General features: G+C 33.3%; 1 protein-coding gene and 1 long non-coding RNA gene across 3 annotated transcripts; both read right to left on the minus strand.

The window, feature by feature from the left end:
• Positions 1 to 3,158: 3,158 nt before the first annotated feature.
• LOC140892695 (uncharacterized) lies at positions 3,159 to 7,199 on the minus strand. Of its 2 annotated transcripts, XR_012152884.1 has the most exons (7): positions 6,995 to 7,199; positions 5,521 to 5,660; positions 5,329 to 5,357; positions 4,864 to 4,925; positions 4,161 to 4,736; positions 3,812 to 4,035; positions 3,159 to 3,720 (listed from the first exon to the last, which is right to left on the minus strand). It is a non-coding gene; the product is annotated as an uncharacterized lncRNA (long non-coding RNA). The 2 variants fall into 2 exon arrangements; XR_012152883.1 differs by having other exon boundaries at positions 4,161 to 4,925.
• Positions 7,200 to 10,331: 3,132 nt separating this feature from the next.
• LOC140887680 (auxin response factor 4-like) lies at positions 10,332 to 20,069 on the minus strand. The gene is made up of 12 exons (XM_073295102.1): positions 19,081 to 20,069; positions 18,927 to 18,983; positions 18,371 to 18,556; positions 18,189 to 18,273; positions 18,032 to 18,122; positions 17,487 to 17,651; positions 13,426 to 13,545; positions 13,268 to 13,343; positions 12,943 to 13,108; positions 12,081 to 12,829; positions 11,815 to 12,005; positions 10,332 to 10,767 (listed from the first exon to the last, which is right to left on the minus strand). The coding sequence occupies exons 1-12, from the start codon at positions 19,447 to 19,449 to the stop codon at positions 10,584 to 10,586; spliced, it is 2,439 nt and encodes an 812-aa protein (XP_073151203.1). The 5' UTR covers positions 19,450 to 20,069; the 3' UTR covers positions 10,332 to 10,583.
• Between the last annotated feature and the right edge of the window lie 2,659 nt (positions 20,070 to 22,728).

The following is a 22,728-nucleotide window of genomic DNA, read 5'->3' on the forward strand; positions in this document are numbered from 1 at the left end:
ACAACACTGTGGGAATAGTGTTGTTCGAAGATTTTTACTGTCTCTTCAATTTAGGCCACGGGAGTTGCATCCAATAGTTTTTATACCTTGTCGTATTTTAGGATGCAAGTTTGATTTCTCAACGTGTTGAGAAATTTAGTATTTAATGACTTTTCGTAAAATCACTAGGATTGTTTTGTAAGACTGCTCTTACGTTTACTAGTGATATTTAGCCCTAAGGCACCCGCACGAGTTTTTACTCGTGCAAAAGTTATTACTTGAGTTTTATTTACGCTTTAAATTTCCGCTGCACTGTGTTGTCTTTGGTGTTACGACACGAAGTACAACACTGTCTTATTTTACATAACAACCACGTACACCGTTTATTTCAATAAACATTTCTGGTGTATACATTAATTGTATCCTGATATTTACATGTATTAATTTGCAAGTACAGGTGTATAATGTTCATTGATTTACATGTTCTTTAATGAAGATTTGACTACCTTCCTCTATTCTATACATCATTAAATGCTTCATATCTGCCCTAACTCTAATTTTCTTTACCCAAATCGATTCTCAAATTTTGTATGCACTCATGACCTGTGATAACGTGTACAAGTTACGTATTGTATTTAATATAGCAGTTGGCTGTCTCATTTTCCACCCTTTCTCTTATTTAAATATATGTTCTATCAATGCATTTGTTTAAGAGTGTCGCTTTCTTTCTCATTCACTTTCAGGCTTTCATCATGTCCATTTGGTTACCAAATTGTTCTGAGGAAACTGTGACCAGTCCGCATACTGTAACTTTCGTCGATCTTGTGTCTGATGATGATGAATATTTGAATGGCGGCACTGGTAAAGAAGCAACAAAAGGAAAACGATGTCAAAATGGGAAGGAAGCAGTAGTCGAAGAAAGACCTACAAAAAGAATGAAGTATGCAGCATCAACTACTGCTCTTGCTAACAAGGTAAATGATGGGGATATGAATAATAATAATAAGAATAACGTGTTAACACGAAAGAAGCTTTCAACATCCGTTTCGGTGATCGACATTTCGGATGACTCTAGTGGCTAACTCCTTAAGAAGATTGTCATCTTATCTTGCCCGAATTTTGTCGTATTAACTTTCCATCTACTGTTAGTATGGGAGATGGTATGTTGTGATATTCTCCATTGGGTTTGTTTTGAGGGCAAGATGTAAGCGACATTATGTAGTGGTGCACTCAACTGTGTAATGTGTATGCATATATATGTGTTAATGTTCTGATGTATTTCAGATTGTCTTTTTATGGTTCTTTATTTATGTGCAATGTTCTGTTTTATTTTGCTCCAAATCCCATTTTTTTGCTCCGAAGGAGAATGCTTTGTACATCTCCAAATTTATTCTTATTATTTTTTCTCGTGTAATTATAAAATCCACAAAGCAAGATTTCACTTATCTAATGGTTCGATATTAATCAGCCTAACAGTACTAAAGTAGAAGCAGAACAAAATATTTTGGTTTTCATGTGAGTTAGTTAACTGTTTTTTATTATGCGGTGCTTCATGCAACAGTGGGCTATTTGTATGAGATGTTCGGGTACTTGAACGAAAAAACTATGTAGAATCACCCTTAATTTGGTTTAGTTTTTATGATTAAATAGTTTAACTGTAGCACTCATATAATGATTAAATAAATAGATTGACGTTAAACAAATACTTGATTTACCATAAATCAAAACCACCTCTACTATGTTAATAGAACACAATAATGGGTTAATGTTATTCGAATTTACATTACATAAACTTCGAATTTCGATTCATACTTAAGTCAATATCATGTCATTCAAACTTACATTACCATGGATTGCATGCAAAATTCATACGTTTACATGTGACCTGTTCATTGAACCAAAAATAACAAAAACATGGACGATAAAAGTCTACATGAACATGCATACACCCAAAATGGCATATTTTTTAATCGTGATACGATACAAAAAGATTGATAATTATACCAAGACAGGAAGCAATGACTTAAGGATTGCGCAACAAAGTGTTGAGCAGTGAGATTCTTCCATTCTCACCGAGACGCTTGAAAAGTGCAAGGTCATTGTGATTGTTGAATAGCATCTTCGCAGCACGAACCGTTTCGTCCTCCGTGAATTCATGTAACCCCTCTAGAGCTTCAAAAACTTTATCTTGTGTTACTGAAAGCTTTTTTGTGGTAGCCAATTCTTTGATCAGTTCTCCCATTGTATCTTTTGTGATATTAGCAATGTTGTTTATAGCAGCAAGTATGGACTCGTCAACATCATTGGACTGCTTCCGTTTCTTACTTTTTGATGTTGCACCTGCTAATGGTTTAGAAGAGGGAGTGTTAGTGTCTGATACCGAGTCGTCACCAATTGCTTGTACATTAATGATTGGAACATGAGGACTCAAGAAGTCAGTATCCACTTCGGTCTCCAGTTGTAAGACATCATGCACCGCATGCCGGAATGATTTCCAAGAATCACCAGTAGCTCGTTCGTTTCCAAATATTTGACACCAATCGTCGTACATCGTCCACTGCTTGTGTTTCATCGTCTTCATAGATGGATCTGACTGTGAAAGAGCATAGAAATACATGACCACCCAATGCTACTAGGCAATGATATTTATATCAAGAACATACCTTGATGATTGAATCTCATGTTTCATCATTAGCATCAATAGTGTGGTTACTGTCATTCCAACCAACACCACTTTGGCTTAGTATCGTCACCAACGATCCATAGTTCTTCTTCCAAACATGAATCTTGGAATTGATGTGTGGATTCCCACGAAGCTTACAACCAGGAAGGGCATTTTTCATTGAATTTTCCAGAAACGTCAAGTAGCCTGCTTTGAATCCGTTCTCGCTTTTCCATCCTTTTAAGCATGCTTCTTTCAAAGCTTCTATAAGACATTCTTCTTCACGTTCAGTCCAACTTCTTCGTGTCTTCTCAGTTGTCTTCCTTTTACCAATGCCGCTCGCAGAACTCGTTCCACTATCCATTGTCAACTGATCTGTAGATCAAAATACAATGAACAAGATGAACAATCTCTATGTTAGGAAGTAGATAATATCTTGAAGATGGATATGAGCAATGTCGTGCATGCTTTCCATGAAGTAATTATGGCAGAAGAAGTCATAAATTTTAATCACACATAAATCCAAAACATACGACTTAAAATTACAACAAACTGTTTAGCATCAATACACTGGAAAACAAGGAATATCTTAATGAATCCTCATAACAGAAAATGATATGATAACACAAATTAATTCTCGAACGTGTTCCACATTTCCATCGCAAAATGGTCTCTCCAATCGTCCCACACATTGGAAGACTCCAATGTAGTAATATAACCGTGTTGAGTTTCGTGAGCAGGGCTACCTATGTCTTCCTCAAATTCATCTAATAAGGGGTCTTCAGACATCTCGAAACGGATAAAATTATGTAATAGAATACATGCAAGAATTATCCGATTTTGCACTGCCAAGGGGTAAAAAGAAGGACTCCGTAGGATGGCCCATCTCTTTTTCAGCAACCCAAATGCTCTTTCGATTACGTTCCTTGCTTGAGAGTGTCTCCAATTAAACAACTCCTTGTAATTTTTAGGCCCAGATGCACGGTGGCCCCAAGCGTCCCTATGGTATCGTACTCGCCTATAAGGAGCAAGAAATCCCTCGACATTGGAATATCCGTTATCGCATAGGTAGTAGCAACCTGCACGATTGGTAAATATTCAATTACTCGGTTGTAAATACAGGAATTCACAGTTTATTTAATTCTGAAACCGAGCACAATATGTTTATACCTCTCGGAACTTTAAAAGTATCATCTCGAGTCAAAGAATGTCTCAAAACTCGAGCATCTGCAGCAGATCCCTCCCACCCTGTGAAAGCGTTTGAAGTTCATATTGCGGTCACATACACCAAGAACGTTCACCGAAATAGTGCCCTTTCTATTCCTGTACTTTGCTTTATCTCGTGAAGGGACATGCACCGGAATATGAGTTTCATCTAACGCACCAAGACTTCCCTGTCGTTAAGTAATAGAAAATAGATTAATAATGTCAAGAAACGTGACAAGGCAGTATAAAAACAATTGTATGGAAAATAGCTTGTGTCATATATGAACGAAGTTATCATTACATTTTTTATTACCTTGAACCACTTCCAAGTATCGTTTGTGCAATTTTCATCGACCGCCGTAGGCTTCACAAGCAGAATCGTATATAACTTCAAGATGGCATTTAAAACTTCATGAAAATGAGCGCTTACAGTTTGATCGCTACATATATAATCGTGACCAGTCACTCGGTTCTTTTTGTGATGAGTTAGGATGGACAAAAACATCGCTAATTTTTCCTCAACTAACACATATCTCGAATCAACGACACCCCCTATGTTAGTGAGCAGGTAACACAACCTTCCAAATGCGTTCCGATTCATTTTCAAATTGATAATGCATTGGTAATATCCGGCGTCAATAATCCTACGTAAATGGCTCAATTGACCCTTAATTCTATTTATCATTCAGTAGGACAAAGATTCTCTGCGCAGGTTGGTACTTCGACTTCTTAACATTCTTGAGCGTTGTCGAATTAAAAAGATCAACATCAAAACATTCCGAACCAGCAACTGGTATATGACGAGAATGAGTAATATTTTTACACGCCTATTCTCCATGTTGCCAAAACTCTCAACAAACCAAGAACAATGGATGTTTCAACAAAATTGCTACATATGAATGAGAAATTCACGCAGGTCACAAAAGTTTCATGAACAAGTAAACTGGAATTTATGAAATAAATTGAAAGACAAGTATATGCAATATGAAAATAGCATAATGAATTTCAGACATTACCGGAGGAATCTTGTGGAAGATATGGCCGTTCAATGAAATTTCGACTGAAGCATTCCTACCCACTGTACAAAATACTAAAATGGTGAAATTGAAACAACATTATAACTGATAAGATTTCGAACTCACGATATCGTACAATTTTTGTAACGGTTAATACGAATATCTCACAAAGATTTATGCCTACTGTACAAAATTTTGAATTTAAAAATAACATACTTTTCAATTCCTTAATTTGGAAAAAAAAATCAATGGACAAGTGTCCTAACACTGGATAGTAATGAACCCAAAAAAATGCACACCAACACAAAGGAAAAACGATGGAATAGAAGAAAAGGTCATAGGGATTTGTTTTTTAAAAAAGAAAAAAATTGGAGCGATGTAATAAGCAAAAATTTTCATGGCTTCACCAAGGACAATCGAGCGAGTATAAAGAAAATTATTGAGAACAGACACCAGATTTCTTACCTTTCTAACCGCGAACGCGAGAATCCATGCTTTGGTAACGAGAGAAGTAATAAGAACGGCAAGAAGAGTTGGAAAAAAGGAAAGGGTAGATATGTTAGGGCGAAGGGTACAATGGTCATTTCCAAAAAGAATCCAAACTACTGTTCAAATTCGGATAACAATACTAGGGGGATGAGTTGGATTGTAATGTACCGTTTTATCCTTGAAATAGTGCTACAATCACGGGCCCTAGGTTATCCTTCATTGCGCGAAAAAACGAGACAAACGAAGGACTGTAGGCTAGTCACATCTTTATCCATGCTACCAAACACAGCCTTCGGGTTTCTCAATACCTTGCCCCACAAAAGATTTGTTTTCCCAGCTCAGAAGGTAATTAATCACGGGTCAAAGGATTTTCATGAAATACTAAAAAACCAATCAAACAACAGAAGCAATTGTAATCCTACCCTAATCCACCGTACCAAACGTGCCCTATAGACTATATAGATAAGTATTTCGCTTATTTTTATGTAATGTAATTAGTTGTAAAAATTAATAAGCGTGAGTGTTTGAATAAATAAATAAAATATTAATAAATTAATGTTGAGTTTGAATAAAATAATTTGAAATCTATGAATTTAAATTTATATTCATTGTTTATATAGCTTACACAAAATAATTTCAAATTCATATTTCTATTTATTTACACGATGTTCTCATAATCGAAGATTGAATCGTTCTTCTTTAAAGAAAATGGTCCAATTGGTCATACACAATAAATGATTTAATCAAAACAGTTATTAGATCTTTTTATTATTGAAATCATTTAAAATTCATTGTGGTTAGTGGACGTGGCATATCTTTTAACATCAAAAGTTAACCATCGAGTTCTTGTTAGAAGTTAGCAAAAAATAGGTAAAGTCGTTTTAATTGGTTCGGTTTTGACTTTTTTAAATAAATATATCGATTAAACTGAAATTTATTTATATAATTTTAAAAAATAGAAGTAACCATATTATTAAAAAAAATTATATCCAAGGTAGTCGGTAAAAATTATAGTTTCATTCTCATGACTGATGGATGGAACAAAACTCTAGAAAATAAATACGATTGCCTAAATCAACAGATGTTAGGAACTTGGGCAAACTCACAAATGAAAAATAAAATCGTAAACTTGGGCTTTCTATGCAAGCTATGGACGATGGAATAGGCATTTATCAAGTCATTGGGTTCCTAATGAGCCCAATGGACCTGAACCATACCCGTTTCCCCTCCCTCACCCTTGATAAAATTAACCGTGTCTGATATTACATATTTATCCACATTATATTGGTCTGACCTATATTTATATTTAAAAATAATATTTTGGATATAAAAAATAATATTATTTTATGAGTAGGGTGAGACTATAGAGTTTTTTTCTTAAACTAGTATTATATCATGTGCGATAGAAACTTTTTTTCTGTTATTAGTACCAAAATAATAATAAGTACCAAAATAATAATAACCGCGTGTGTTTGAATAAATAATAAAATACAATTAAATCATCGTTAATCTTAATCCTGATGCCTCTGACTCTGGTTTCAAAAGCAAGGTTTATAAAATCACTCAAGCTCCTACTTTCTTGAAGGTGAATGGATGACCATCTTAAATGCTAATGCAGATAAATAAATAAATATTTACTCACCCCGTAGGCAACGCCTTCCATGAAATCTTTGGAAGTTTTGTGCCTCCGGACAGCTGCTGCTTTCACAGACTCTTTCGCAATTTTGTGCTTCCATAGCCGCCTTTTATCGGCTTTGGTTAGGGTTTGCGTGATAAGCGAAACGAAATGAGAATTGTGTTTCTTTAAATTAAAGCCCGTCGAAAAAGATGCAGGCTCAATGAGAATCGTCCAAAAGATGCAGGCCCAATGAAGAACTGGCTTCTAAGAATAAAATTGTTCATATTTTCTTTACATCTTAAATCCAAACATAATATTAAATTCCATATTTTTGAACTCTTTTACTCAGACGAACAAATTCAGTACAAAACATTGAAAATATAATACTAAATAATACAAAAAATAAACATTTGATCATATAAAATAATTGATTTTTTTTCATTCTCTCACTCCATAATATTTATAATCTTATTAAAAATTTAGGACTAAAAATCATCTCTCAATCCTATCATTAACGGGCTTAAAGATTTATATCATTTTTCAATTTTGCAAGTAAATATAGGATTAATTGATATTATCTATATTATCCTTCATTTATCAAGGCAAGTAAACACAGCCTTAGAATATTCAAGATCGACTCATATACGTCCATCATAGTTTAATATTGAATAAATATTCTCTACACGATGATAGAAATTACTAGAGATTAAAAATCCATTCATGCATGATCAAATAATTATATAAAGTGTTTTTTCATTTCAATAATCTAATTGTTAACCATCCAGATAATGTTGTTCTATTCAGATTACAATGTAAACTCAAGTCAAATATCTCAATTTCTAAAGAACGACATTATTATTATTATTATTATTATTATTATTATTATTATTATTATTATTATTATTATTATTATTATTATTATTATTATTATTATTATTATATTATCTTCATATATATGAGATTTTTTACAATATTCAAAATCACATGAAATTAATATGGGGATTTTCGATAATAATTATAAAATATCAATGACATGTATGCAGAATTAATATTGAAATAAAACAAAATAGTTTTTTATGGATATATACTCCAACAATAGGGGGAAAAAATTCGAGCAAGCTTGCATTAAATCCTCAAACATATGTTTGCATTTAATCCTTATCATAAAATAAATATATTTAATTTCTTTGGTCCACACAAAAATTTCTACATTCCCTGGACATACATGTTTTTTACGGGTAAAAATCAATTTAAAACATTAAAAATATGATACTAACATATAATGTTTGAGTATTTATTGGTTTAGATATAATACAAAAGATTAAATTTTGGGTACACAATTTGAGCAACTTTATTTATATCAACATGTGCGACACATGTTGGATACTCAATAATCATATATTAGTATCAGATCTAAAACAATTAATATTTCAATATCATATTTTCAGTGTTTTGTACCGTTGTTCAATTAAAAAAGACAAATATGTAATTAATGTTAATACTTACATACATATTTGAGTACTCAAAAATCATATATTAGTATCAAATTTGAAACAATTTATGCTCCAATTTCATACAGTTGTACTGTATTTTCAATGTTTTGGTAACAACTTTCATCCGAGAAAATATATAGACATAGGTAGTGCGTAAACATTTTACTAAGGATCAGAGAGCGAAAACATAATTTTTTATGATAGAGATTGAAAGCAAAGCTATGTTTAGTTTTGAGGATTTAAAGCAAATTTATACGATCATTACTTAAATGTAAATGAAAAAATATAATTTTTCATACAAAATATAATCTCAGATAGAACCTAAAGTATACACCCAAAATTATCATTTATAAATTTAAAAAATCATCTCATATGTCTCTATTTTCAGCTCCTATTAATTTTTCATTCTCTTTTTCGCTTCCATGATAGAATCGATACATTCACGAGTTATATATCTGATAACAAATTAATTTGTTTGAGTTTGTTTTTCATAAGGAGATGACCTAAATTTATTAAGTTGTGCAAAATGCAAACAATATTTTTATGCCGTTATAAAAATGAAAAAAAAAAATCACAAAATAGTAAAATACTATGTACAAAATTAATCAGCTTTTACGTCTCGTTTTCAGAAGAAAAAAAAAGCATATTTATCCTATTTGTAAGAGTTTTATGCCCAAATTTTACAACACGATATTTCGAGAATGCAATTAATTTAACACTAAAAGGTATCGACATGACATAATACATATACTTATGAAGTTTAAAATGCTGGTGTTATCGTATGATGTTGAAAACATCAAAGCCGACAATACATGTTGTTAGTTTGAATTGAAACAAATAAGTAAAAACAATTAATTATGATTCATTACACAGCCAAAATAAATACTAAAATAATAAACAATTAACACAAATGTTAATATGCACAAGTGCAATCATTTGTGGATGTCTTATTGCAAAAACGATTACTAGAATGAAGTAAGATTCATTACAAAATCAATAATAGTAATTATAATAGAAATTCAGAATTCTCAGCAACTTGAGAAATCCGAATTAACTACGCTCTAAAATCAATATTAGATTGAAAAAAAAAACATTAAAAATGTTTTAAAAAATTCAAATATCTCAACACGTTAGATATTAAAACCACATTCTAAAACTATAAAACAAGTATAGAAAAACCAAGGGATGTAGTAGGAGAGATAAGCCTGAAGGATCTTCACTAGACAATTATCATGATGTTGTGTAATGAGGTTGTGCAACAACACATGCAACACCAAAAAACGGCGATAATTCTTCAACCGGAACTTTTGATCTTCAACTGTTTGGTCTTCAGAATCATTCTTTTAATTATTTGTGTTTGTTCTCTCTATTCTATGTAGTTCAATTGCTATTTCACACTTCACATAAATAGATAGATTTGATTTCTCTATTCTACGTAGTTCAATTGTTATTTCACACTTTCACATAAATAGATAGATTTGATTCATTTGATAGAGTCTCGTAAAGTTGGAAACTATTATTTTGTTAGTAAACAACACTTTTAAATATGTCTTGCATGCCAAGACATATTTTCCTTTCATACACCAAAATTGTTTTGTTTTGTTTTATTTATTTTTTGAAGGTTGATACAATTTCGCCATAGATTTAGAGCATATTTTTCAAAAGCACATGATGATCGTCAATGTACCATTCAATGTACATTAGGTGACCGTCATTGCTATTATTCAATGTACATTAAGTGAACCTTCATAATAATAACATAATTATATTTTCATATGCATATTGTTTCCATTAACCAAACAAACTGCAAATCTCTTTAAAGGGAAAAATAAAGTACCTCAAAACAGAATGGTAGCCAGATACCACAATCAAATTTCCAATAAAAAACAGTTCATTACCACAAATGTACGTCTCTAGCGTACTCAACTCAAAAGTTTTGGTGTCACAACTCATGCAACACTAGTACTATAGTAACACTTAACAACAATCATGAACATAAAAGGTAGCAAAGGATGTGCACCAATAACATAATTCCGCTTAAAAGTCCGGTAACATATTCGGCATGATAATCACCGAAGTTTATTTAGCAGCACATACTATTACAGAAGTAACCGGAGTTCTCACATCCTGATCACAGATGGAGACGAATGAGGCCGGGCCACGGAAGAATCCTTTGACACTGCTGTCACATGCGGCGCTTCGTCCAAACAACTTTGAGTGTCATCACTGTTGATTCCAATGGACAGTTTCTCCACTTCCTCTTGTGTGTAAATGTGGATCTTAGTCACCACCTCCACAAACTCACTGCCAACCAAAGTTAACAACTGAGTTCATAGATAAAAAGGTCAAAGTTCAAATATGAAAAAGAACTAAGACCTTGATATGCATGGACAGAATCGGCACCTTTTGGCTTAAGATAGAATTTTAGCTCTATGTTTGGTGCCATTTAGCTGGTGTGTAAACTAGATCACTTTAAGCAAGGAAAATAAGACTATGTACAAAAGCAGGGGTCAGGGCAAACACAAAGGTGTGGATAATATGAGAAAACTTCTTGGAGGATCCCATTGGCATGCATCAAATAGGAATTGAATCTACAAATTCGTCAATTATGAGTTGGGTGTTCAACCATTCAGCCATGGATGCTTAGTGGGGGTCCACATACAAGGTGATTATCCAAATTTCAATTGAAATAAAATCTTTAGTATAAAATCAATCCAATTTAGGAAGAATCAATGAAAGGACATCAATTCAAATACAAGGTTTTTGAAGTGAAAGAGATCGAGAATGAGTTCTTTAACCATTCAGCCAGGGATGTCAGTATCCTATTGTAATGAAAATCTTTAGGATAAATCAATGCAATTTAGGAGGAATCAATGAAAGGGAGAATAACGATGTGTTGAAACTTTTCGAGCAGCATACGAAGGTATGGGATCAGTGCAAATACAAGGGGCATAACGATGGTACAAGGACACGTGAAACTGGAAAAATCAAGTTGTATCTAGGTGTATAATGCGAGATTGTGGGGATTACATACTAGGGATAAAGTCTCTTGCAATTGAAAATTAAGGAAAAAAGAACATGTGCGAATCTGATTCATTAAATTGATCTTTATGAGTTAAGATTGAAACTTGAAAATGCATATTTATTAAATTATATTTTACCACACATATTTCTACATCCCAACACAATACTACGAGAGAAAAGTCAGCTATCCTGCAGTTTACTATCACAAAATTTTCTTGGTCAAGTGTTAAAAGGCAGGAAATGACTAGCAGCGTCTTCAACAATTCAAATCTATGGATAAAAGAGAACATAAAAGATAAAGAAATGCTCATCATTTAGGAGACTTACTTCCAAGGATCGTCACCAACGACCATCATATCATTCTCACTGTCAGTATATAATATATGCCATCCATTGTTCGAATCACGCAAAAGGCCTTCCATGCTAAACAACCTTTCTAGTTCAGTCAACAGGTCCTCATAACCTAGTAGTTTTGAAAGATCAATTGCCCTCCCCACCAAGCTGCCTTGCTTGTGAACCTACTTACACAAATAATCACCATGTTCTCAAGAAGTGCATAGTAAATTAGTTGTGGACACATTTTTCAAATTTACCTTTGTGCAGCTCCTCTTACTTGAACCCTGTGAATTAACTGCATCAGGATCATCAGTCAATGAAAAGCCAAAAATTTTACATGTAGGGGCTTTATTCTTTGAGTAATTGTCATCATTCAGATTTTTCAGATGCATCATAGAAGCGGGAGGAGGTGATGTCTGCTCTACCGCTCTCAGCTCATTTCCAAGATATGGAATTCTTCTGGCATCTCCTACATCCGTAATTAAAATGGGATTCTGGTTTAACACAGAAGTTCTTCTTTGAAAATTGGAAAAATTGGAAACCATTAGAGGTCTCTGTCTGGCTCTGTAGTTGCCTTTCTCTGAAAACGACAAGCTTCGGGCTCCTTCAGAAGCTAGAGGATAAAAGCTGAGTGGAGGACTTTGATATGCATTAAGAACATTGCAACCAAGTTCAGGTTTTTCCCCAACACTAAGATTTACATCTGTTTTCCCTGACAGTGATCTCAGTGAGCATATTTCTTGACCTTGCAAGACCTCTGGAAGCCAATTGGATTGCAGAAAGCTTGTGAATGTGGTAGGAGCTGGATTTCTCAAAAAAACAGGGTGATTAGTTTTATCCATCCGGTCCAGAATGGGATTAGATGCTGGGGGTCGAGTTTCAAAATCGAGATGGCGGCTAATCCTATTATTTATATAATGAGGTGACGCCAAAGCTACATTTTCTTGACCTTGCAAGACCTTAGAGGATTTTACAGACTCCTCAAAGTCCAAACGAGAGCTGCCTCCTGATTAAAAGCAAAACCACAGGAAATTTCCTGAATCGTTTGTTAAGCTAATCATTATATCCGATAAAAAGACTGAGACTGGAAAATATATTGAAAGAAGCATATACACATACCAAAAATTGGGCTGCCAAATGGAGGGGTTGATTGGAGACTGGATCTCAGTTTCTTTCTTCTTGGGGAGGACTGGATGCTTAGAGGTGCAAAATTACCCGAGAAATCAATGTCCCACGGTGAAACTCGATCTTGGTGATTGCTTATGATATCATCATCCCAGCGAACCTATAAAAGATGTGGCAGCAGAAATCATGCAAATGAAAAGGCCGAGGAAGATTGGAGTAAATTGATTCTGTAAATGCAATCATGAAACTGTTTATCGCTAATTTCATTGTGGTGGAATAAATTAGAAGTGCTGATTTATTTAGTAAAACTCCAACACACCATCAAGCTTCTCCATTTCGAGTTTGGCCACCTGTAAGGATCCATATCACCAACTCCAACCACGACTCCGCTAAACCTGTTTAAAGATATTTCTTTTATCCTCGAGCATCAAAGAGCTAAGAAACATATCAATGGTGTTTACTTAAATTCCACTGGACCTTCTTTCTGGAGTATCATCCAAGTCAAATTTCATTTTGAATCTTGTTCCAACATGTATCTGATTAGTGGTACATTTCACATATTTTTGGTATGGGACAATAAAATCAGAGTGGCTCGCCCTGCATTGTAAGTGTAAGAGTATAAGAATGTTATGGATACATACAATAACGGATACGATTTCAGAATAAAAGAAAAGAGTAAAAAACATATGCCCAAGACTATCAGGCACTGTCACCCACATTTAGGAATCATAGTTAAGAATGTCAAAGAGTTTTACATGTTTATGAACTAGTTAAAAACACGTGCATTGCACGTTAGAGCACGTAGAAATTTTTTATTTTTTTTTTTACTAAGGGGTGGGGTTAGTGGGCATAGAACCCAAGACCTCTCCCAATTGTGGGAGAGGTGATACCATTTGACCAAGAGGTCATTGGCTGAAAATTTTAACACTCTTGCCAAATTTATGTAGACAAGTTCATTAGTAAAATTTAATCTGATAATTACTATAGAAATTTTTTGTATAGTATTAAGTAAATAAAAATAACCGTCACTTTTTTTTTTACATTTATCATGTCATCCATCCATTCACACAAGAACATTTTAAGCATTACTCTTAAAATATAGTTAGTGACAGTTACTTTTTTTACCACATAGAAATGCTTATTTTTTTTACCAAAAGGTATAGTTAGTGATAATAGAGCACCTTCAATCTTTTAAATCGTACAATTCAAGCGTTACGTATCGATTGCTCTCCAGCATGACAATTATTGCACCCCAACAATTCTCCTCTCGATATTGCACTATTTTGCAATCCATGATAATCAAACATGTGAGATTGCCTGAAATATCAATTGTAGAAAAAAACGTTTGCCGTTTATAATAGTTAATGGTAATGATGCAACTTTAATATTTTAAACTCTATAGAAACTCGAGCGCCACATCTTGATCATTTCTTATTAAAGCAAATTATTGCCCCCCGATATCGACTACTATAAATTTGAGTATACAATATTTATCTTCATTTATTTTGAGTTTTTACTAGAGATTAAACAAAATAAATTAAAAATGACCAAGATAAATTGTGAAAAAGTAAAAGGTCAAATGTCCAGATAACAACAACAACAACACAATACTTAAACTAAATTTGTTTTACTCCTAAAACATATAACAAACATACATCAACTCCATTAATCTTGTAGAGAGGAATATTTAATATGAAAACTACATTATTCTCATCATGTCTTTTTGTTACTTCGTATGATGTGGTATAGAGATAATTTCTTGATCTTTTATAAGTTAACTTTAAATTAATTGAAACATATGTTTTGTACACACAAAAAATACATAATTTATTCATGCTATTATTTTAAAATTGAGTCACCACTCTTTGTGGTAGAGTTCAACCTAGCATATGGGTATTATCCATTGATAGATTTAATGTCTCATGATTTGTCACGTCAACAATGTATCATTAATTACTCCTATGTGTCAAAATACGAACCATTGGATGCATAATTTGGGTATTACCCTTAGTGTAGGATCTCATCTATCACTATTTGTTAATATACAAACGGTTGGTCAAGTATGATCTATATTTTTACCCTAATCATTATTCTCTCTTATATTGTCACCAGTTCGGTATATATACTTTTTTAATATGCTTTATCAATGGATGAGTATAAACTTAATTTTTAGAACTTATCTAAAATTTCATATCCGATATTTGATTTGCCCCATTTGTTTTTTGAATTATCAAATCATCCAATGCATATACTAAATTCAAGTACTACTTATAAGTCTGAAATATGATTTACATCTTATAAAATGTTAGTGATCATATATTTCTACAATTAGGTTTATTTTCCACTTTATTATTAAAAATAATAGAACAAAATTATTTATATAGAGAAGTATCTTTTCTTTGTATATTTTTCAATATGTGACTTTCTTTGAATATTCATTCTATACCCATCTCTTTGAATATTCACTGTTAATTATTTATCTTAAGACACTATTTGGTTCATGGATTGGATGATGATAGATTAATAGTATAAAGATTTTAAGTCAATATAGTTGAATTAGACAATGGTCCATGAAACTAATCCTTGGAAAAACTTGAGACAAACATTGGACAAAGCAATGATTATTAATCAGTCAATGTGTTATCCTTCACATCAAACGGTGCCTAAATGTTTTAATAGTCCAAGGATCTATAATACAATTTAGATAATGTTTCTGTTTACTATTTAACTTTGAGAGCAATCCATCACATATAAAACACAAATAGTTCCTGAAAGTTTACAATATAAAGCAATGAATAAATACTAAGACAAAATATTTTAAATTATACATGCTCTTCAACTTTATTTCCGAATCTTCCCCAATTCATGTTTTAACAGAATTCCGACAAAGATGATCTTTGTTGTGCTATTTTGCCTATTCCATTTAACATTTGAAACAAAAATTACTAATCAATTACATATAATATTTTGATTCATTATTTTCATCATATGCAAAATTTTCCATCAATTAAATATATATTCCCTTTTTTTAGTGATATCATAAAAGTATTTTTTTTTTATCAAACATCTATTCCATTTTAGATTTTCACCAAATTTTGCATATTAATCATTCTTACTCTTAATACACTTCCTTGTCATTTTCTCATATATATAAGTGTATATCCACTTTTTGAGCTAAAGAAACAACCAACCTTGAATGAATTGATAGTTGAAATATCATTTGATAACAAAAATTCTAAACTACATCTTTCAACCAACCTCTCATTACCAAATAAAAATCTAAATGAAATAAGTGCAGTCCATTTGATCAATGTATATTCAATTTCCTAAGTGCATTAATGGATTTGAAGCCATTTTCAATGCATGGATAAATTTTATATTTCATCTTAGACCCTAACTTTTGCACCCATTTTCTACCCAATGTCGTGCAATCAATCCAAACGTCACACCATTTAAGGGCGAAATTGAAAATTCACAATAAAATAATTTTGTCCTTCTATTAATACTTTTATTGATAGAATATAATACACATTTTTGGCCAAAATTTTTGGCACTCTTTTTCTAGTTAATGCCCATGCAATAAATCCAGACAACATACATATCAAGGACCAAAGGCAAACTAGAAAAGATACAATGAAAATATTTTGATCTTCTATTAATATTTTTTTCAGATAGAATAGATTAGTTGGATGTCTATGACCATATCAATTAAATCTTAATAAAACAATACTTGTAATGCTAAATTTTACGGCAGTCATGACATGGATTCTTGTAATCATTAAGGATCTATTTTACCCTTTCTTTCATTTGATCTGGTAAACATTGTTGCCTTGTTAAAATCTTTAACTCAGATACTCTGCGGCATGGTAAATAATTATGCGCATGCGCATCCTGTCTTATGATAATTTCTTGAACTTTATTCACGCAAAACTAAATAACATTCCTCATGCAGCAAGGACAAATTTCATATGATGATCATGTACACAAGCATTGTTAAATGATATCATTACTGAAGGAATCCATTTTTTTTATGAGAAACTGAAGAATCCATATTCACGAAGGGGTAAACAGAATCTACAGCATAAAACTCTAATGCAATGCACAAACTGAGAGATGAGACTCATGTTTCCAACATATTACGCATGAAATACACAGGTTGTGCCAAGAGATGATTGAGGCTTGATGGGTTCAATTGGACAGCTAATTGCATTTTGAATCAACTCCTAATGTTGTCGACTAGTTTAAATCATTTTCCAATCTGGGATAGTTGCCCCAAATCCTATTTTCTATCATACTAGTCATTTTAAAAGATATAACTCATTAACCGCAAAGTCATCAAGTAATATCAAATACATATAGCTAAAATAAATAAATAGAACCAATCCACGCAAATAAGTATTACGACTATTTCAAAAGGTTTCAGATCACGATAGCAGAAAATCATTTGTGGCTCGATAGATCACTAGAATAGAGTAAGATACAGGTCAGTTGGCTCAACAGAGAAATCAAAATTCTCAAGCAAGGATGTGTTAAAGTACCTTGGGCTATAAAAGACATTGAATGTGGTGTTGGTTGATAAGGCATACACAATGGGGGAGAGGACATTGGTATAAGAATTCTGGCTTTTAAGTATTGAGTCAGGCAATCCATTTCTTGGTCGAGCTGCTCTTCTAATCCCCAAACGCAGGTCTCCAGATTCTCCCCTACAATGGCTCACAAGATGGCACTTAGCATGCTAATCTAGATATGAAAGAAACACTAGTAAAACAGAAATGGCAAAAGAAATTATGTTTCATTTCTCTGTCATACACCAAGTTGAAAATTCATGTTTCATATACTTGACCTTCTTTACATCTCAAGGCACATAATGAAAATCTTCTTATGTTTTGTGCCCCTATCAACTATTCAAAAGTATGAGAATACATGGCAAATGAAACAGAGCTGCAATTCAGTTTTCTTTGATTTATTTCATTGGTCATGATTCTTGGTGAATTTCAAGATACAGACCCAGGATATCAAATATTTTCCATGCTCAACTCGTAAAATTACTAGCTCTGAATACCAATGTTGAAATGAAATGTACCTCAGAAATAATACCGCATCACCTGATGCAAGATTTTTTTGGCTGACAAAGATACTCCACCCTGTAGTGAGCAAATGTCGCCTAGGTTGGCCTGCGAGGTAAGAATCGCGCTGTTGAGAGTTTCTAACAACACAATATGTGGACTTTAAACTTATACCTCTGTAAATGTGTCTGAATTTCCAGTCCACTCCATGAAGATCCTTGGCTATGAGTTCTTGAGATGGCCTTTGTTCTTTATAATCCTAAATGCAGAACATAAACTCGATTTAAAATATGTCATGGAGCAAAACAAAAAAAACTTGATGGAGTGATCAGCACAAGGCCAAAATAGCGGCAAACCAGAGGGGGAAAGCAATCTTCGGCCGCCCTACGAGGGACTGAAAATCCCCCGTGAGTACTTGTATCAGAAGCAGTGAGAGTTTTGCAGAACATGTGGGAAGTAGACTTTACTGCCCCAGCTACATTCCCATCATCATCAACTCCTTCGTTCCCATTCTCTGTCCCTACTAATTCGAGGCCTACCAGCTACATGAATATATTTACATTATCAAGAATTATGTCCAAACTTGATGTGGATCAAGAAATATATGAATGACTTTTAAAACTTTAAATTAGCAGCACAAAGAATCCGAAATGAAAGGTGGGAAAAAAACATAACAAGCAACAGAAATTCTCTCCAATTCTTCACCCAGAGCCCCATCCACAAAGTAGAACTGTAGAAGTCAAATATCCAGAAAAAAATGAAGCCTACGAGATGAAACTTCTTCTATGAGTGGAATATTCAATCCTCTCACTAATCAACTCAATATCTCATCAACTACACATAATTATGGCAAATATAGCAATAAGAGGGAAGAGGACTGAGAGGCTAAAGCATTATAATCAACAATCATACCTCAGGTAGAGGAAGTAGAGTTAGCTGCGAGTAGACCTCATCGTTTTCCTTGTTCGCCTGTTTAAAACATAATAAAATGCATCCCCAAGATATCAATCCATGAAAAAAGAAAAGGGATTATCCGAAAACAGGAAAATTTGGTCTAATGACTTACAAGTAGCTGAACATCCACGACCCTACAAAAGATCTTCGGAGGAAGATCAAAAGCAGGCGATTCAATGGGATGAAAAGGTGAGGCAGAAGCAGCCTGTTCTATATGTCCTTGAGCAAAATACACCACTACATCGCCTTTCTTGGGTAAACTGGTAAGAGGGCCTGCACAGGCATGCCATAGCTCCATGTAGATTGATAATGGGACAAATACCGAACAAGGGGAAGAGGAATTTGAGGCAGCATTTGAAGAGCAAGACGAGGTAGAGGTGGACAAATAGCAATTAGCACAACCCTTGTCACATTCACCTCCTTTGCCACATACATTATTTTCTACCTCGCTCAAATAAGAAAGGTTCAGGTCAATCTCCATAAAATTACCCAGTAGAAGTTTGTCGTTCCTCCTCGGTATTTAACTACTTTCTTTCCCTCGCTAAATCATTCACTCACCAGCATAATTGTAGCACTAGTAACAAACCAAAACTCAACGAACCCACTAAAGAAAGAGGCAAGAAACATTGAAGATGGGGTGGAACAAGCAAGCTGTTCTAATGGTGTTTCCACAAAGCATCAAGATGGGATGTTGGGGGGAAAAAGAAGTCAAATTGAACTCATGGGAAATGTAAAGGTGGCGCCTTTAAAGCAACAATAGCAAAAGAAATTTAACAGAAAACAACAGGCATGTGGGAAGGAAATAATACACCAAGATTAGTCGCGTATGAAAGATGAGAAGAAAAGAAGAAAAGGGGATCAAATAATAACAAGAAATTCAAAGTATGATTCCTCCCTCGCCCCCCCATTTGCAGTTCTGTGAGGAGGGAGCAGTAGCTGCAGACATAGACAATTGCTTAGGAAGCACAGAAACAAAAGGCAAAAGAAGCCAACGTGGTGGCGCCCCTTTTTGGACTTGAGACTCTCTCCAGTGCGTGTGTGTGTGAGAGAGAGATAGAGCTGTGAGAAGTGGAGGGGACAAAGGAAGACAGTAAAGAGGACCCCCACAAAGCCCACCCCAACTCTTCTCTTTGCGTGCTTTAAATTGGTTTTATGTTTTTCGGGGGGAAAAAAAGTAAAAAATTGGTTTTATTTGGTGGTATAATTATTTTAGTTAAAAGAATAGAATAGGTTAATCATATGGTATCTTTTCATGAACCGGTGCTGAGAAGTGAGAACGATTCGCGTCATAGATCATTCGTTAAAAGTATATATTAACTTGAGAACAATTACATACAAATGAGACAGAAAAATACATACCTCGCGTTATTAATCATCGAAGTATGCGTATTTTTTGCGATTGCATCTTATTTGTGCTTGTCGTTTTTTATCTTGTTTTTTTTTTTATAGAGTGCACGTTTTTTTACGCTTCTAGTGTGTTTTGTGTGTGAACATATCATAGTTACATCGAAATCGATGGAAATAGCTAAGGGAGTGTTTGTAATAGATTGTACTTTTGTATAGGTGATTAATTTATAGATTATAAAAAAAGTTAAGAAAAATCAAAAGTTGGTAGTGTTTGGAAACAAATGTGAAAATCTAAAAATCAAAGTTGGGTAGTGTTTGATAAATAAGTGATTAGAGTGATTTTAACAATGATCTTCTTATTAGAATCATTTTTGGAGAATCATAATCACTTCATGACTAGCTTTTGGATTTCAATTAAGTTAATCATAAGCTAACACATAATTTAGGTTTAAGAAACACACAAAAATAATTTTTTTAAGTCAAAAGCAAACAATCACTTTTTTATTTTAGTGATTGCAAACACTTCCTAACAACTCCACGAGATTTCGAGGATAGGCAGGCACGGATCTTCGTATTTGGCCAATTATAGTCTAATTTATTTATTCTCAGCACTCGTATGTATATCAGCAAGTATTGATAAAAGGGGTATGGACAATTTGGGGATGGGTTACTTTCTTTTACGAAACTCTACGTTATGAAAATGTTTAATTAACTTTTCAAAAAAAAAAAGAAAAAATAAAATGTTTAATCAATATTAAAAATAGTATTCCAATTTTTCCAAAAGTCTACATACTGTATACAGTAGGGAAACTGGATCCCACAATGTGTGTTCTCAGTTGTGATCATTAATTACATGTAAGGGAGCTGTTTGCTAGCTTATTCTAAATTAGTTTAATAATGACTGGCTAGGGCGAAAAACACAGAAGTGATAAATTAATTAATACTTTACACGAATTAGGTAGTTCTCACAATTTTATGCCAATTGATTTCACAATTATAATAAGATGTACACGTATCATTATTCATATAATTTTGGTCTTAAAACTTGATCGTTTTTCATTTTTAGTTTGGAAAGTTTTCAATTGCGGATATATCTAGTTTTATTTGAGTTATATCCATTATCACTTTTAATTATTTTGCCACCCGAATACGCATTGGCAATTTCCAATGCTACCACATAATTTCCATGTCGCCCAACTTCTCCGGTAAAAATACACTACAAATGAGAATAAAGTTAACATACAAAATTAAAACTGCAGTTTGAAAACTTATGAGAATAAAATGAAAAACGATCAAGTTACCATAATTATAATTTTTCTATTTTTTTCAGTGTCATGTTTAATGAAAATATCGATAAAAATAACAATAAAGTAAAATAAAAAACGATCAAGTGATTCAAGCTACAAAATCATTATTATAATTTTTTTTTTCATTTTTTAGTGTCATGGTTCACGACAATATTGATAAAAATAACAATAAATATGATCCTACAAGTTAGTATGCAATATGCATAGACTTTTCGCCATATTGATATTACATGGATACTTATAAGAACAAATAATTTGAATATACGTTCAGACAAAAAAAATATATGCGTAAACTATTCTTGCATAGTTGCGTGTCTATAAAATTCGGGGTCACACTTGTTGGGTATTTAAACCCCATTACATGTTCAAATTATGGCGTACGGTTAATTGTACCCCTATATCCCAACATTGTTATTTATAATTTGCACACTTCATCTCTTTCATTTTTTTTCCCACTTGCCCTATTTCAAAATTTTAAATTTTAAAAAAAAGGAATGTAATCTTAATTTGATTAACATAATTTACAAACTATTGATAGGAATTTACTCAATACATATCAGAATGTAGAGTGGGTTGTCGGGTTTAACTGTAAAAAATAAAAATCAAATCAAATCATTAAAAATCAAATTCCGATCAATTTATCTAGTAAATTGCTTATAATGATGGGTAGAATTGAAGCTGCACCTATGCTCGGGAAGTTCAATCACCCAACAGGGTGTGGCAAAAATTTGACCACACATATTTTTTGTGTGAGCCCTACATGCTTAGTGTACTTTTCTGTAGAATCGAATTTCCCCATGGTTCATAGGCTATGGGCCAAAGGTGTCAAAATGGGCTGGTAGGACGGGACGATCCACATTTAAAACGGATTGAAAAAACACCACCAACTAACTATTTTACGCGATAGGACGAGTTAATCCGATGGACTTACATACAATTTGGTGGGTTTTGGCGGGTCAACCTGCAACCCGCTATTAGACTGAAAATTGTCAACACAATCCAACTATTTTGTATGACGAGACGTGGTAACCCGAAAAACCTAACTCATTTTGATACATCTACTATGAGCGCAAATACACGGTTCTCATTCAATGTGTGTAGTGTGT

This window comes from Henckelia pumila, chromosome 3, assembly GCF_033568475.1.
Source record: "Henckelia pumila isolate YLH828 chromosome 3, ASM3356847v2, whole genome shotgun sequence".
In the NCBI taxonomy this organism is placed as follows: Eukaryota; Viridiplantae; Streptophyta; class Magnoliopsida; order Lamiales; family Gesneriaceae; genus Henckelia; species Henckelia pumila.